Raw genomic sequence first — 14,187 nt, forward strand, 5'->3', positions numbered from 1 at the left:
CCAGGGACACCCCACCTGTGACAGTCGGCGGTACCCAGGGACACACCACTGTGACAGTCGGCGGTAACCAGGGACACACACACCTGTGACAGGGACACCCACCTGTGACAGTCATGGTGCTTGCTCCACCCTCCCCTGTCTGAGCTGCCCGCATGCCCACCCCCTCGGGCCCAGGCCCCCTGGGCCTGTGCTCTCTGCTCTCATCTCGCCTCTGTGCCCACTTCTCAGTCTCCTCCCCAGGCTTTTCTCCTTTAAAGACCGTCAGTGCCACCAGGGCAGTCCCAGGTCTGTGTGGCTCACTGCTTCCTCCCAGCACCCCAGGCAGGAGACTCCCTGTTGCCCCGCCCAGTGGGCATCCAGCCCCCAAGTCTCCCTTCTCCACGTTGCCTGTGGTCCTCTCTTCCCCGTCTCCCACCTCTGCATCCCATCCTGCGGGACCCGGCCGGCTCCCTCTCTCTGTATTCTTGCCAGGGCCCCCTCTCCCCACCCCACCCCCTCGTCAAGGGTTGGGGCCCTGCCCAGAGCCCAGAGCCGCTCATTTGAGCACTTCTTTGGTCACGTCTCATACTGGACGGTGTGCTCCATGAAGGCAAGGACACCTAGGCTGTGCTTCCTCTGTCCTCACACTGGCCAACATGGGTTCTGTGATGCACAAGCAAAGAGCAAGGGAAGGGCCGTGAGCGCCCCCACCATCTCTGCAGCATGCACCCCTCATCTCTGTAGCCTATAGCCCCTAACCTCAGCAACATGCTCCCCCCATCTTTGCAGTGTGTAGGAAGGAAGCTGCCTGGGTTGCATCTCGGGTCAGTTCCCACCATGTGACCTGAGGTCACTGCCCTCTCTGGGATTCACTTCATCCATCAAACAGGGATAATAACAACAACCACCTCATCAGAGGATCGTTGAAAACATGAGTCAAGTATTCAGTATAAGTGCCTGGCACACAGTAAGTGCTTGATAAATGACACATAGGATTGTTTTTTGCCTTTTCATACTGTTCATGGGGTTCTCAAGACAAGAATATTAAAGTGGCTTGCCATTCCCTTCTCCAGTGGACCACATTTTGTCAGAACTCTCCACCATGACCTGTCCATCTTGGGTGGCCCTACACAGCATGGCTCACTACTTTGTGGACAAAAGTCCATCCAGTCAGAGCTACAGTTTATCCAGTGGTCATATATGGATGTGAGAATCAGACCATAAAGAAAGCTGAGCGCCGAAGAATTGATACTTTTGAACTCTGGTGTTGGAGAAGACTCTTGAGAGTCCCTCAGACTGCAAGGAGATTCAACCAGTCCATCCTATAGGAAATCAGCCCTAAGTATTCATTGGAAGGACTGATGCTGAAGTTGAAACACCAATACTTTGGCCACCTGATGAGAAGAACTGACTCATTGGAAAAGACCCTGATGCTGGGAAAGATTGAAGGCAGGAGAAGAAGAGGATGACAGAGGATGAGATGGTTGGATGGCATCACCGACTCGATGGACATGAGTTTGAGCAAACTCTAGGAGTTGGTGAAGGACAGGGAGGCCTGGTGTGCTGCAGTCCATGGGGTCGCAAAGAGTTGGACATAACTGAGCGACTGAACTGACTGAGGATTATTACCAATGCTATTATCCGCTCCACATGAGGCAGGAGTGTCTCATTCAGGAAAACCACGATCCAGGTGATTTCTGCTACAGGCCATTGACTGGGGCTCCCCTGGTAGAGTCAACCTCCTCCCACAGATACGAGGAAGCTACAGTACTGCTCCTTTCTGCTCTGTCCTTACTGGCTTCTCCGAGCACAGAACATCAATAGTCCCTGCACTGATGGACCATGGCTTTGGCCGTGCTTTCCCCAACAAGCATGGCAGTAATAATCTTGGTCTCTAATCACACATACTGAAAGAGAGCCTTTGGAGATTCCACAGTCACTCCACAGTCAAACGCTGTCATCTGTACCCTGGAGGCTCCCCAAGCCAGCCTGGAAAACGCAGCCTGGAGAAGGCACGGAGATCATTCCCTCGCATTCTGCTGGTCAGTTAGGGGCAGATGAATGAGCAAATTGTGCACAGATCTGATCATGCATTGTTAATACAACTGTCCTGATAAAAGACAATTTCCCCAAACACAGTCACTCCAGAGAATTAACCGTCCACCACCCTCCATCCAGCAAGTAGGCTTTTTAGGTTTGCAAAACATCCTCAGACAGCCAAACAGAACAATTACACCCTACTCACTCCAGAGCCTCAGCGTCAGCGCCTGTAGAGAACTCAGATCATCAATAATTATGGGTGAGATGGGGGCCTCATATTTCCCGAATGTTACAGACAAAATTATATATATAAGCCGCAGCTCTAAAATATTGGCAACGAGTTGTTTTTATAGGTCCTGTGATAGTTTCGCCTTATCTGGTTACTATCGATCAGACACGAGATCTTCCAAGTCAGCATCCAGCCAAAGGGAAAAGGTCTGCCTCTTCATTCAATTTACAGATGTTCTTGGGGATGTTTCTTGGCATTTCAGTGATTGTCAGGTTGGTAATTAAAACTGAACCAATCCTTTCCTGACAATCAATTCTGTAATTGTGTTTGAGTGGATGCTTTACTAAATTGTGTTGGATGCTTGTCGATCTCGACACAGAAGCAGGACAAGGGTTCTCAGCACCAGAGTCGGCTCTGTGCCAGGGCAGAGGCACGCAGACGGTGCAGGCTGGAGCGGCTCATTTCACCCTCTGAGCTCCTATTTCTGTCTTTAAAATAGAAACAAAAACCCCTCCCGCCTTGTGGCTGTTGGGAAAATAAGATGATAAAAGGCTGGTGCCTAGTGCAGGGCCTGGAGCAAAGTAAAGTGAAAGTCGCTCCGTCGTGCCCAACTCTTTGTGACCCCACAGACCATACAGTCCATGGAATTCTCCAGGCCAGAATACTGGAGTGAGTAGCCATTCCCTTCTCCGGGGAATCTTCCCAACCCCAGGGATCAAACCCAGGTCTCCCACATTGCAGGCAGATTCTTTACCAGCTGAGCCACCAGGGGAGCCGAGGCAGTGCAGAGTACATGTTCAGTAAATGTTATCTCCTTTTTGCTTTCCCACCCCTACTTGATGGAGTTCAACTTTATGCAGAGACAAGACTGGGAGGCACAAGCCTCTGGTGCCCACGTCAAGAAGGGTGGGTTGAGTGTTGGGCTGCGTGATGATGGTTACAGCCGGTGACTAAAGAGTGCGCAGGGCTCAAAGTGTGCGGCACTCTCTTCCTATATGCTCGTACAGCCTCTCCCCAAAGCCACTTTTACTGGGTCGATGGATGGAGGATGAATAGTGAATTGGAAGAGGGAAGGAGGCAGAAAGGGAGGGAGGGAGGGGAGGAAGGAAGATTGAATGAATGGCTAGGTGGATGGATGGATGAGGGATGAGTAGATGGATGGGTAGATGATGGACGGATGGGTGGATGGGTGGATGCATGATGGACAGATGGATGGGTAGATGATGGACGGATGGGTGGGTGGATGGGTGGATGGATGATGGATAGATGGATGGATGACGGTTGGATGGAGGCATGCATGGTGGATGGATAGATGGATGGATGGATGATGGTTGGACTCTGGGCAGAGAGAGAAAAGGAAATACAATTTAACATATTAATAACTGTTCATGATTTTCTAAAAGTAAACCTTCATTTAAAAAAACTATCTTCCTATCTTGTTCACTCGATAGAGAACTGCACATACATTCTTAGGCCTTTGCCTGCAAGCCAGTTCTTCTTTTCGTAAAGTATATATTGTTCTTTTCTGATAGTACATTCAGCACACTTTCATCTTAAAATATTAATTGATGAAAATGTATCTGTTGATCCCACAGATATGTACTGAGTACCTCTCCCATCTTAGGTAAACGTGACATAGTAAAAACGGAAGTAGAAACAGTGAGACAGAAAAACTTAACACCCGCAGTCTCATCAGCCGGAAACAGTGCTTTTATCCTTCTGGGCTGCTCCATTCACCTTTCCACAGATGCTCATTCACGTGTGTTAGTCCCTTAGTCGTACCCGACTCTGTGCCACCCCATGGGCTGTAGCCCGCCAGGCTCCTCTGTCCATGGGATTCTCCAGTTGATAATACTGGAGTGGGCTGCCATTCCCTTCTCCAGGAGATCTTCCCACGGATCAAACCCCGGTCTCCTGCATTGCAGGCAGATTCTTTACCGTCTGCACCTCTGGGGAAGCCCATATTCATGTGTATGTATCTCTTTATACAAACATATATGAATGCCTGTGTGCCATATATGCATACAAGCTTGTGTGTGTATATACACAGGGACACGGGTAAGTCGTTTAATCACCTGATTTTATTTTTCTCGTGGTCATACATACATACAAGCTTGTGTGTGTATATACACATGGACGCATGTATATACACACAGTCGTTTAATCATCTGATTTTATTTTTCTCATGTCATATATACATACAAGCTTACGTGTGTATATACACATGGACACAGGCATATACACACAGTCGTTTAATCACCTGATTTTATTTTTCTCGTGGTCACACATACATACAAGCTTGTGTGTGTATGTACACATGGACATAGGTATATACATACAGTCGTTTAATCCCCTCATTTTATTTTTCTCGTAGTGAGTCTCACTGTCTGAAATCATCGTGTTCCAGCATTTGCTTTACTCTCTGTCTCTCCCCCTCAGCCGTAAGGCCCAGGGGAAGGGCCCTCCCCGTAGGCACCTCTCTGCAGTGGTCTCTCTGGTCCCCATCCCTGGCCAGTTCTTTTCTCACTCCTTGGGAGGGTCCTCCACTCCCAGGACCCCCAGTCACATGTCTGAGCATGGACCTTCCAAAGGCCTACCCCAGGGCAGGTTTCTCTGCTGAACTTACCCCAAGTACCAACCCCGAGCTCCTCTATCCATCTGGGGTGACCCTCAGGAAGCTCAGCCCCAGCGTGAGGCTCACCCTGGGCCCATCTTCATCCCCTAAGCCAGCCCTCCCCCTCACTGGCTGGTCCTCATGTCCACCAGCGGTACCAGCGTCCACACACCCGCCCGAGCCAAGCGCTTAGTGTTCCGTTATTTCTCCCTCTATTTCCTTCACCAAACCCACTGAACTCTGACCATGAAATGTCACGGACACCCGCCCGCTCCCCTCCAGTTGCATGATGTCTGCCCCAGCCCAGGCCACCAGCTTATCTCAGCTGACAACCCCTGAGTCCTCCTAGTCAGCCTCTGGCCTGCCCCCTCCAGGCCCGCTTCCTCACTGCGGTCAGAGAGAAGACAGCCAGGGCTTCCCAGGGCAAAGAAGTGTGAGGGTGCAGCGGACATCTGGGGATGTGGACATGGTCTGAGGTCTGGACCTGGGCTGGTGCTGGGGAGTAAAGTCAGCCGGGTGAGGTCACTGGGGCGAGTCGTGAACATCAGACCCAGGAGCCCCGGCAGCAGAGGCCCTGAGGGTTTCAAGCAGGGACACAGCACCACACACTTGTATTTGCACAAATTCCGATGATCTGTGACTTCTTCAAGAATAGATATTTCTGGATTGCCTGCGTGCTCTATTGTGTTTGGCTCTTTGCGACCCCATGGACTGTAGCCAGCCAGGCTCCTCTGTCCAGAGAATTCTCCAGTCAAGGATACTGGAGCGAGTTGCCTGTCACTTCCTACTTTCTGGCTTAAGAAAGCACAAAAGCCATGAAGAGCCCTTCTATTTCTGCCACAGTTTCACACGTGGCACCTAATTTAGGACCTCAGCCCAGAACAGACGATTGTTTCTGAATTGAAGGTGAGGAGAGAGACGAGCCCAAGGTTACCCAGTAGAGTGGCATCTCCGCCAGGCTCTGCTTTCTCTCGGCGTCCCCCAGACTGAAAGCCGTCACGTGGAGTAACTTTCTGCTAACACCCTGGGTAGCAATCCGAGTGTGTGCTGAATAGCCCAGCGAGAGGCATTCATCCGCGCGTTCTCCTTGCCGAGTAGCAGAGTTATTCTCGCTCATGATGACTCACACTGGTGTATGTAAGATGCTGTGCACAGATTCTAATTTGAGACCCAGGGGGCGGATGCTGCTGTATTTGTTTGTCTCCACTGTCTCCCTCTCCGGGCATCAAAGCCCAGTTTCCTGTGTCCCCAGCTGGGCGCATCTGTCTGGCAAGGAATGCACTGGACGATTGGGTTTTAAATACGAAGGAAATTTCCTGAGGACCCCCATCCCCGGGGATGCGGAAGGAAGCCTCTGAGGGCTCCACTTGGTAAAGAGAAGATGAAAAACAAGTCTTCTCCTTGATAAAGAGTCTGAAGGGAAACCCAAGATCTGTGGCGTACCCAGCCAGAGCTCTGGCAGAGGTGAGAACCACTTGCTGGTTGCTGTTTGTTTTCCTTTTTTAACTCAAGGTTTCAGAGCTAGGGTTTACGCTGCGAGGCAGACTGGGATGTTGGCACCACCTTTTGGAGGAGATGGGGGAATGGAAGCTCAGCAGGGCACCAGCGGAGGCGACTTGGCAGGTGGGACCACACGTGGTTCATGCAGGGTGACTCAGGCAGGGCAGGTCTGAGCGGGAGGCCAGGTGGACACGATCCGGGCAGGCAGGGAGGGGCAGGCCCATGTCGAAGGGTCCCAGAAGGGCGTGCAGGGTGCCAGGTTCAGGCAAACCTCCTGACCTGGTCGTGGGAGGCCCACATCGGCATCTTGCACATTCTGCCCTTCCTGGGGGACCTCTCTGCACTTGGCCGACGCTGACCCACTCCTGCCGGGAGCGCACAGCTCGCCTCCATTCCAGCCCCTTCTCAGGACCGCCTGTCCCAGTGCACGGCTCACATCATTCAACAACTCCCCTTGTCTGCTATGGGCTCCCTGGCGGCCAGGCTCCGGTGAGATTCATCTCCCAGCTTGCGGTCTGAAGCATAGGTGCATGGGTGCGTGAATGGCCTCAGAGAATAGAATGGTGGACCAAGCAGGGGAAACAAAGATGAAGATGGACAGAAAGCCTGCCTCCCCCACCATCCCGGTCTTCCTCTGCGGTCTATGGGATCAGAAATCCCCCAAATTCAGGACTGACCTGCAGTCTGGAAGCCACGCCTAATAGTCTTTAGAGCGGTGGTGGGGGACGGAGGAGCGAATCTGTCTAGACCCACCCAGGCCCGTTGCCTCATGTCGTTTCCACGTTCTGGGCTGACGCAGTCACATCACTGGTCATGATGTGGTGTGGATGAATGATGCAGGAAGTGCTGGGTGCAAACCTGGCTGACAGTACAAACTTCCACGAGGCCTTCTGGCCTCTGCTTTCCCATCTGAGAAATGGGAATGATCACACCTAAGCTTAGCAGGTCTGCAGTGACCGCGAAGTGCAGTCAGCAATTCACACCACCCCCACCTGCCCCTGCTGCGCCGCCCCAGAGCTACCCTGCTTAGTACTTCCTGCGTCTCTCCAACCAGGTGCGAGTGGGACCCTGGGGACACCTGCCGGGCTTGGCAGGGAAATGACAGAAGGGTTGTTAATTTTTAGGCCTCCAAGGCCGGGTCTCTGTGCAGGCTTCCCACCCAGAACACCTGGCGGAGAGAGCTAATCGATCTGTTTTAACACAGACAGAGGCTCTGGGGGAGGCACAGAGGCTGCAGGCCTGGGGAACTTAGCCTCAGGGAGACAAGCACCCCAGCCCCATGCCCCTTCGCCTGCAGCGGACCACAGGGAGCTCTCTGCCCACACCCGTGCTGCAGGCCAGCTTCATGGCAGCTCCTGCCACTCCGCGTCACAGTGACTCGTATTCGTGTCCTGCACAGGACTGGCCCTCCTCTGTGCCCACTGCCCAGGGTCAGGCCTCCCCCACCCCATTTCTACCACAAATCCTATGCAGGGGAGCAAATCTGGTAGACCGACCCACCGACATCCAGGCTACTTTGGTGTGGGTGGAGCATATCCAATAAAGCACATGTCAGTAATGTGACCGAAAACCAAATCCCCAAGCAGGTGACTCTCTTCAAAACAAGGGTCATTCCCGCTCAGCATCAATGTGCTGTTCCCCCGAACTCCACCATCACTGGTTCCCCTAGCAAACTCCTATTCATCCTTCAAGACCCAGCTCAGGTGACGCCACCTGCAGGAAACCCTCGACCCCAGGCCAGGCCTGCACTGGGGCAAGGGCAGCTCAGGGTACACAGGGAGGCAGTCAAACCCACATGCCCTGGCCTTACTCTCACCCCTTAGAGAAAGAGCTCGTCACCCTGGGGACAGCTTGTTGGCCTTTGTCCTCATCTGTCCTGGAGCTTCCTGCCATGTGCCTCCTATACTGTCCTTCTCACCACCGCCTTTGAGCTGCCTCAGCTCCAGGGCCTTGACCCAAGGAGATGCTTGGTGAACCCAGCTTCTTTAGAATAAAATACCACGAGAATAAACCCGCTGTCATCTCAGCCTGTTATGCACTTTGCTTCCTTTATCTCTTCCAGTCACCTCTGCCGTGGGAATCCTATCTTCATTTTACAGGGGAGGAAACAGGCTCAGAGACGTGAAGTGATTTGCCCAAGGTTGCACAGCTTGCAGGAGCAAAGGAGGGGTGAGGCCAGCTCCTCACCTCCAGCTCTGGAGGGGTGAGGCCTCCAGAGCCTGCACTGCCCCCGCGCTGGCAGGCCTCTGCTGTGGCCTCCGTGTCCATGAGTGGCGTGGCCTCCCTGGACTCCGGGGCTGTCGTGGGTGCCTCCATCCTACGGGGCAGCATTGCAGTGGATGGGATGAGTAGGAGGCTGAGAGCAGGGTTCTGGTGCCGCTGGTTATTTCCTTGTCACTTGGCGGGGAGCAGAGGCCAGGACCGCCAGCGTGCTTGGAGTTGGGCACAGGGCCGAAATGAGCAGGACCTGTGACCTAAGGCAGCACCCCCCCACCCAAGGGAGGGCACCTGGGACTCAAGGCACCGTGAGTCTGACAGTCTCCAAGGATGCTGCTACCACTGGTCCTGGAGCTTATTAACCAAATAGCTCTGGGAAGAGTCCACTCTCCAAGCCATCTCAGGAGAATCCATGCTTGGTCTGATGCTCTGCTGGTCCCATCTTGAAATTCCTGATTCTCTTTGAACAAGGGGCCCCATGTTTGCACCATGTACGTGGCCTGGCAAATTAGACCCTGAAACTCAGGCTTCATATGGGCTGGCTGTTAGTCCAGTGAATCTATCAGATAGTTCCCTTTAACTGAGTTGCCTCTGATTTTGAGGCATCCAGCCTTGCAGGCCCCCAGAACCTCGCTCGGGTACCATATGTTTCCCCAGAATAGTAAGCAGTGAAAACACACCATTGAAAATAGTCTGGTTCCCAATTTGGAGGAACAATCTGCCAGCCTCCTCTCTGCACGATGCTAATTGATTTGTTTTCTTTGCTCCAATAATCCTTTCCTTGTCAGCACTTTCTTCTTCCCCCGTCTTTCCTGGCTTGTCCCACTCTGAGGCCAAAAATAGCCCGTGATCCAGATTGCTGGGCCCCTGGCCAGAATCACTTCCTCAGGTTCCTTTTCCTTCTGCCTGGGTGACACCATGAACAGGGCCTTAGCTGTAACTGAGGGTTGTCATGGAGAGGCGACTTTGTGCCCAGGGACCTCATTCTGTGTGGGAATGCCAACACCCATCCTCTGGGCTGAATGGCAAGGACGAGGACTGCGCCCTGCCAGGCTGCACAGCCTCCCCGCCTGGAGGGAAAGGCAGACTCACAGAGAGAACCCTAGGAATGTTAGACTGGAGCCAATGAACACATGAGATGCTGGGGAAGGGGCAGAGGAGGGATGAGAAAAACTGTTGGAGGATGTATATCATGGACGTCTTCCTGGAGGAGGTGACCTTCGAAATTAGCTGTGCCGGATAAAGAGGTATTGGAGAAGCACTGGAAAAGAAGAGGATGTCCCACCATAAAAACAGGCTGAACTCAAGCTGGGGGCACCGCAAAGCAGGCACATGAAAAATAAATGAGAAACATTCAGCCTTGGTGAAGTTGCCCAGAACTCAGGGCTCAGAAAACTTCAAAAATTTTCATTTTATCACACATGGATTTTGTGACATTTAAAAAATCTGGAAATCTGATTCTTCATTGTGAGTGGTGAGGTCGGAGATGGGGGGGTCTCGGTCCTGCTGTGCACTCCAGCCAGAGGGAACAGTACACACGTGGGAGGAGGACATGAACGGTCTCAGCAGGGACCCCCATCTGCTTGTCTTCGGTCCTGCTGGCCTCTCTGTCTGAGAACCCCCTTCCCCAGGTCTGGATCAAATTCCCGTTCATTCTTCAAAGCTCATCTGGGCGTCGCCTCCTCCCAAACCCTCCTTTTGTTCTGCACTTGGATCTGACGTCCCCGCTCTGCTCCTCCCCTGCTCTGCTCCCATAAACCCTGGGCAACCTAAATTCTTGCATGATTTAGGTAAAAATCCTGCAGGCCTGGGTTGACCCACAGCTCGAGGTCAGACATGTGCTGGATGCTGGAGGGAGCAAAAGGAGTTAAGTCCCTACCCCTGTGATCAGGGAACCTAGAACCTCCCCTACTCCCCGGCTCTTTCCCTCAAACCCAGAACCTCAGCATCAGCAAGAGAAAAACAGCAGACAAACCCCAACGGAGACACAATTACAAAATATCCAGCCAGTCCTCCTCAAAACTGCCAAGGTCATCAACAACAAGGGAAATCTGAGAAAGTGTCACAGCCTAGAGGAGCCCGAGGAGAAGTGGCAACTAAGGGTCACGTGGGAACCTGGCACAGGGACAGAGAAAGACATCAGCGGAAAACGGGTGAAATGTAGTGCGTGTTTAGATACAACCAACGTGTCGATGTTGGGTCCTTATTGTGACAAACACATAATGTTGATGTCGGCTATCAGTAATAGAGGAAGCGGGGTATGCGCTGTGTGGGAGTGTCCTGTACTACCGTTGCAACTTTTCCATCAATCTAAAACTGTTTGGGACTTCCCTGGCCATCCAGCGGTTAAGACTTTGCCTTCCAGTGTAGGGGGTGCAGGTTCAATCCCTGGTTGAGGAGCTAAGATGACCCCCACATGCCTAAAACAGAAGCGATATTGTAACAAATTCAACACAGACTGCAAAAATGGTCCACATCAAAAAAAAATCTTCAAAAATATCAAACTATTCTAAGCTAAAAAGTTTATTTCAAATTTTAAAAAAATCTTAACCCCACCACTTAAGACTAACCACTATTAATAACCCCCTGTGTTTCTTTCCTTTCTCTTTTTAAAAAACAGAGCTGTAACTGACAAGCAATATTAGTTTCAGAAGTGCAACATAATAAAATTTGTTCACATTGTGAAATGATAACCACAACAACTCTAGGCAATATTGGTCCCCTTACATAGTTACAGAATTCTTTGTGTGATGAAACTTTTAAGATCTACTCTCTTAGCAACTTTCAAATGTGCAGTAGAGTTTTGTTGGTTATTCTCAGCGTGCTGCAGTCCCTCCCCAGGGCTTCTTCATCTTATAACCGGGCATTTGTACCTTTCGACCCCACCCACCCATTTTGCCCATCCCCAATCCCCCACCTCTGCTACCACCAGTCTCTTCTCTGTATCTGTGAGCTTTTTTTTTTTCTTTTTCTTCTTAGATTCCACATATAAGTGAGATCACACAGTATTTGCTTTCTCCGTCCGATTTACTGTACTTAGCATAATGCCCTCCAAGTCCATCTGGGTTGTCACAAATGGCAAGTTTCATTCTTTTTTATGGCTGAGTAATAATCCTTCCACCCTTCTTTCTATGCATTTTCCACTGACAAAATCACACTTACTTTTCTACGCCTACCATGACAAAACTATTATATACATCCTTGCAGTTTTGTCAATGGGAAATGTACAGAAACTGAACTTGCTTATAAGGTCCTGCTTTTTTGTGTGTGAGTGCATTAGTTCTCTTGTCACTAAACACCATGGAAACATCTGTACACGCTCTCTGGCTCCCCTAACCATCTCCGCCACCCCCTCCCATTTTTCCCTGCATGTAAACCACACCATGAAGAACATCTCCGAGCACGTGTCCCCCTTTCAGGGATCAGAGTCACAAGGAATCAAGCTCCAAGCCCCTCTGCTTGCTGGGGGGACAGAAGGCTTTCTGCTGAAAGTGAATGACCTCACCCAGGAGCCCAGTAAGGTTTCCTTGGAAAGAAGGAACACACTGGTGTATCCTTTGTTCACAAGAAACAGGAGTTTCATGCAGCTCATCGATTTATGCTCCACATGCTTCGTTGTCTTCCAGAGGCATGTCGGGGTTTGGGAAAGTCATTCCGGGGGCATCTCATTGTACTTTCCCTCCCAGGGAAAGCTGAGCTCATCTTGGGCCAGGCTAGTTCAACCCAGGCTGCCAGCTCCAGCCCAGCTAAAACCCCGCCCTGTGTGGAATCGCCACTGACCCCGGCCCTACCCATCGTGGCTCTGTGACCACAGGGGGTCGCCTGCCCTCAGTCTCCCCACCTGCCAAGCATGGGGGACAGCGACACGTGGACAGTCGGAATGTAATGCAGGCCGGCTGTCGCGTTCATATCAGACCTCCATGGCGGGCTCAGCCTGTCATTTCCCATTGTACAGACAAGGAGCACAGAAGGCACTGGTCACACAGATACGGAATTTGAGCTGGGTTACCCAAAGACGGAGTGTGTGTGCCCAGCCCCCTGCTCCACCAACCCCTAGTGCATTCCTCATTCCCTCGTTCATTCTTTCCCTCATTCATTCATTCCTTCCGTCATTCATTCATTCACTCACTCCCTCATCCTGCATGTGGAACCCCCAGGCCCTGTGGGGAGGGGAGCGGAGGGCATCAGTAGTGACCTCCACAGTGTACCCCCGACCCGACAGGGCTCCAGTCCCCGTGCAGGAGGCCTCTTCCATGAAATGGGGTGAGAGTGTTGAGGACAAGTCCTGGGCCCCCAGCAGCCTTCCAGCAGGAGCGCCAACCAGCCTGAGGGCAAAGCCATCCCAGGGTGTGCGCCCAGGTGGGAAGGGGCACGGGCGGGGATGTGGACCTTGCCAGGCAAGGCCAGGCCGCATGTGAGGCTGGGAGGGAGGCGGTCGGGAGGGTCCTAGGACCCCCATGATGGAGTCGGCATCTCCTGGGGCTGTGAAGAGCCGTGACGGTTCTACGAGGTCCGTGTGTAGGAGAGTCCCCCGGCTTCCGTGCGGGGAATGGTTCTTCTGATGGAGCGGGAGGCGGGGCCATGGTGCTGGGGGGCGGGGGCGGGACCAAGTGGCTCCCAGCCCCTCCCCCTGCGTTCCGGTGCTCCTGCCCCTGCGTTCCGGTGCTCCTCCCCCTGCGTTCCGGTGCTCCTCCCCCTGCGTTCCGGTGCTCTTCACTCAGCCTCGGCTCCGGGAGCTCGTGTGTGTCCCTCCGCAGGGCCCTGTCATTCTGCCGAGTGGCCCCAGGGCCGCCCTGTTCTGACCCTTGGCTGGCCTGTCCTGGCCTTTCTGTGACACGGGGGACAATCCTCACACACAGTCCGGCAGGGCTTGGACCTGTGAGAAGAGGAACCTGGAGGGAAGGCAAACGAGAAGGGACCTCGGGGGGTGGGGGCTGGGGGCTGCGCGTGGTGGAGGTGCCCCTCGTCCTCTCGGGGGGCGCCTTGCCATCAGTGTCACGTCGGAGTGGAGTCGGGGCCACTCAAAGACGTATGCATCTCCCGTCATCTCCAGCGCGACCCAATGCTGGGCTTGAGGTCAGGGGGAGAATACGGAGGGTGGGCTCCGACTCCACCCCGAAGCCTCCAGCTAGGACGAGGCAGCCTCCCTCAGGCCCCTGCTCCCGGCGCTCTTCACAATAAGCCTCCTCCGGGCACTCCCCACCCCCTGCCCCAGCCCTTGCAGAGCTCTCACTGGACAAGTCAGTGTCCTGGGGCGGCCGTAACGAAGTACCGCAAACAGGGCTCCGAACCGCAGGAATCTGCCGTCCGGGCTCTGCAGGCGGGAAGTCTGGAGCCAAGTGTCGGCTGGGCCAGTTGCCTCTGGGGGCTGCGGGGAGCCCGCTGCAGGCAGTGGCCTCGAAGAGTGCAAACGCATCTCCTGACCCGTGTCTTTCAGATCATCCTCGTGAGCTCCTCGCTCAGCGACCGGGACCAGAGCCTGTTCCTCAGCGCGGACGAGGGCGCCACCTTCCAGAAACAGGTCGTCCCCTTCTCCGTGGAGACGCTCATCTTCCACCCCCGGGAGGAGGACAAGGTGCTGGCCTACACCAAGGAGGGCAAGGTGAGC

The 14,187-nt window shown here is 53.2% G+C and overlaps 1 protein-coding gene across 1 annotated transcript in view; it reads left to right on the top strand.

Moving 5' to 3' along the window:
* The window catches only part of SORCS2 (sortilin related VPS10 domain containing receptor 2), a gene marked incomplete at its 5' end in the record, with an annotated part of 492,994 nt that overhangs the window by 391,531 nt on the left and 87,276 nt on the right, over nt 1-14,187 (top strand). The window contains one exon of the mRNA XM_040237340.1: nt 14,017-14,181. Coding sequence (XP_040093274.1) covers nt 14,017-14,181 — 165 coding nt within the window. The remainder of the gene's footprint in view (nt 1-14,016; nt 14,182-14,187) is intronic.

Source organism: Oryx dammah, unplaced genomic scaffold, assembly GCF_014754425.2.
Source record: "Oryx dammah isolate SB20612 unplaced genomic scaffold, SCBI_Odam_1.1 HiC_scaffold_3, whole genome shotgun sequence".
Taxonomy (NCBI): Eukaryota; Metazoa; Chordata; class Mammalia; order Artiodactyla; family Bovidae; genus Oryx; species Oryx dammah.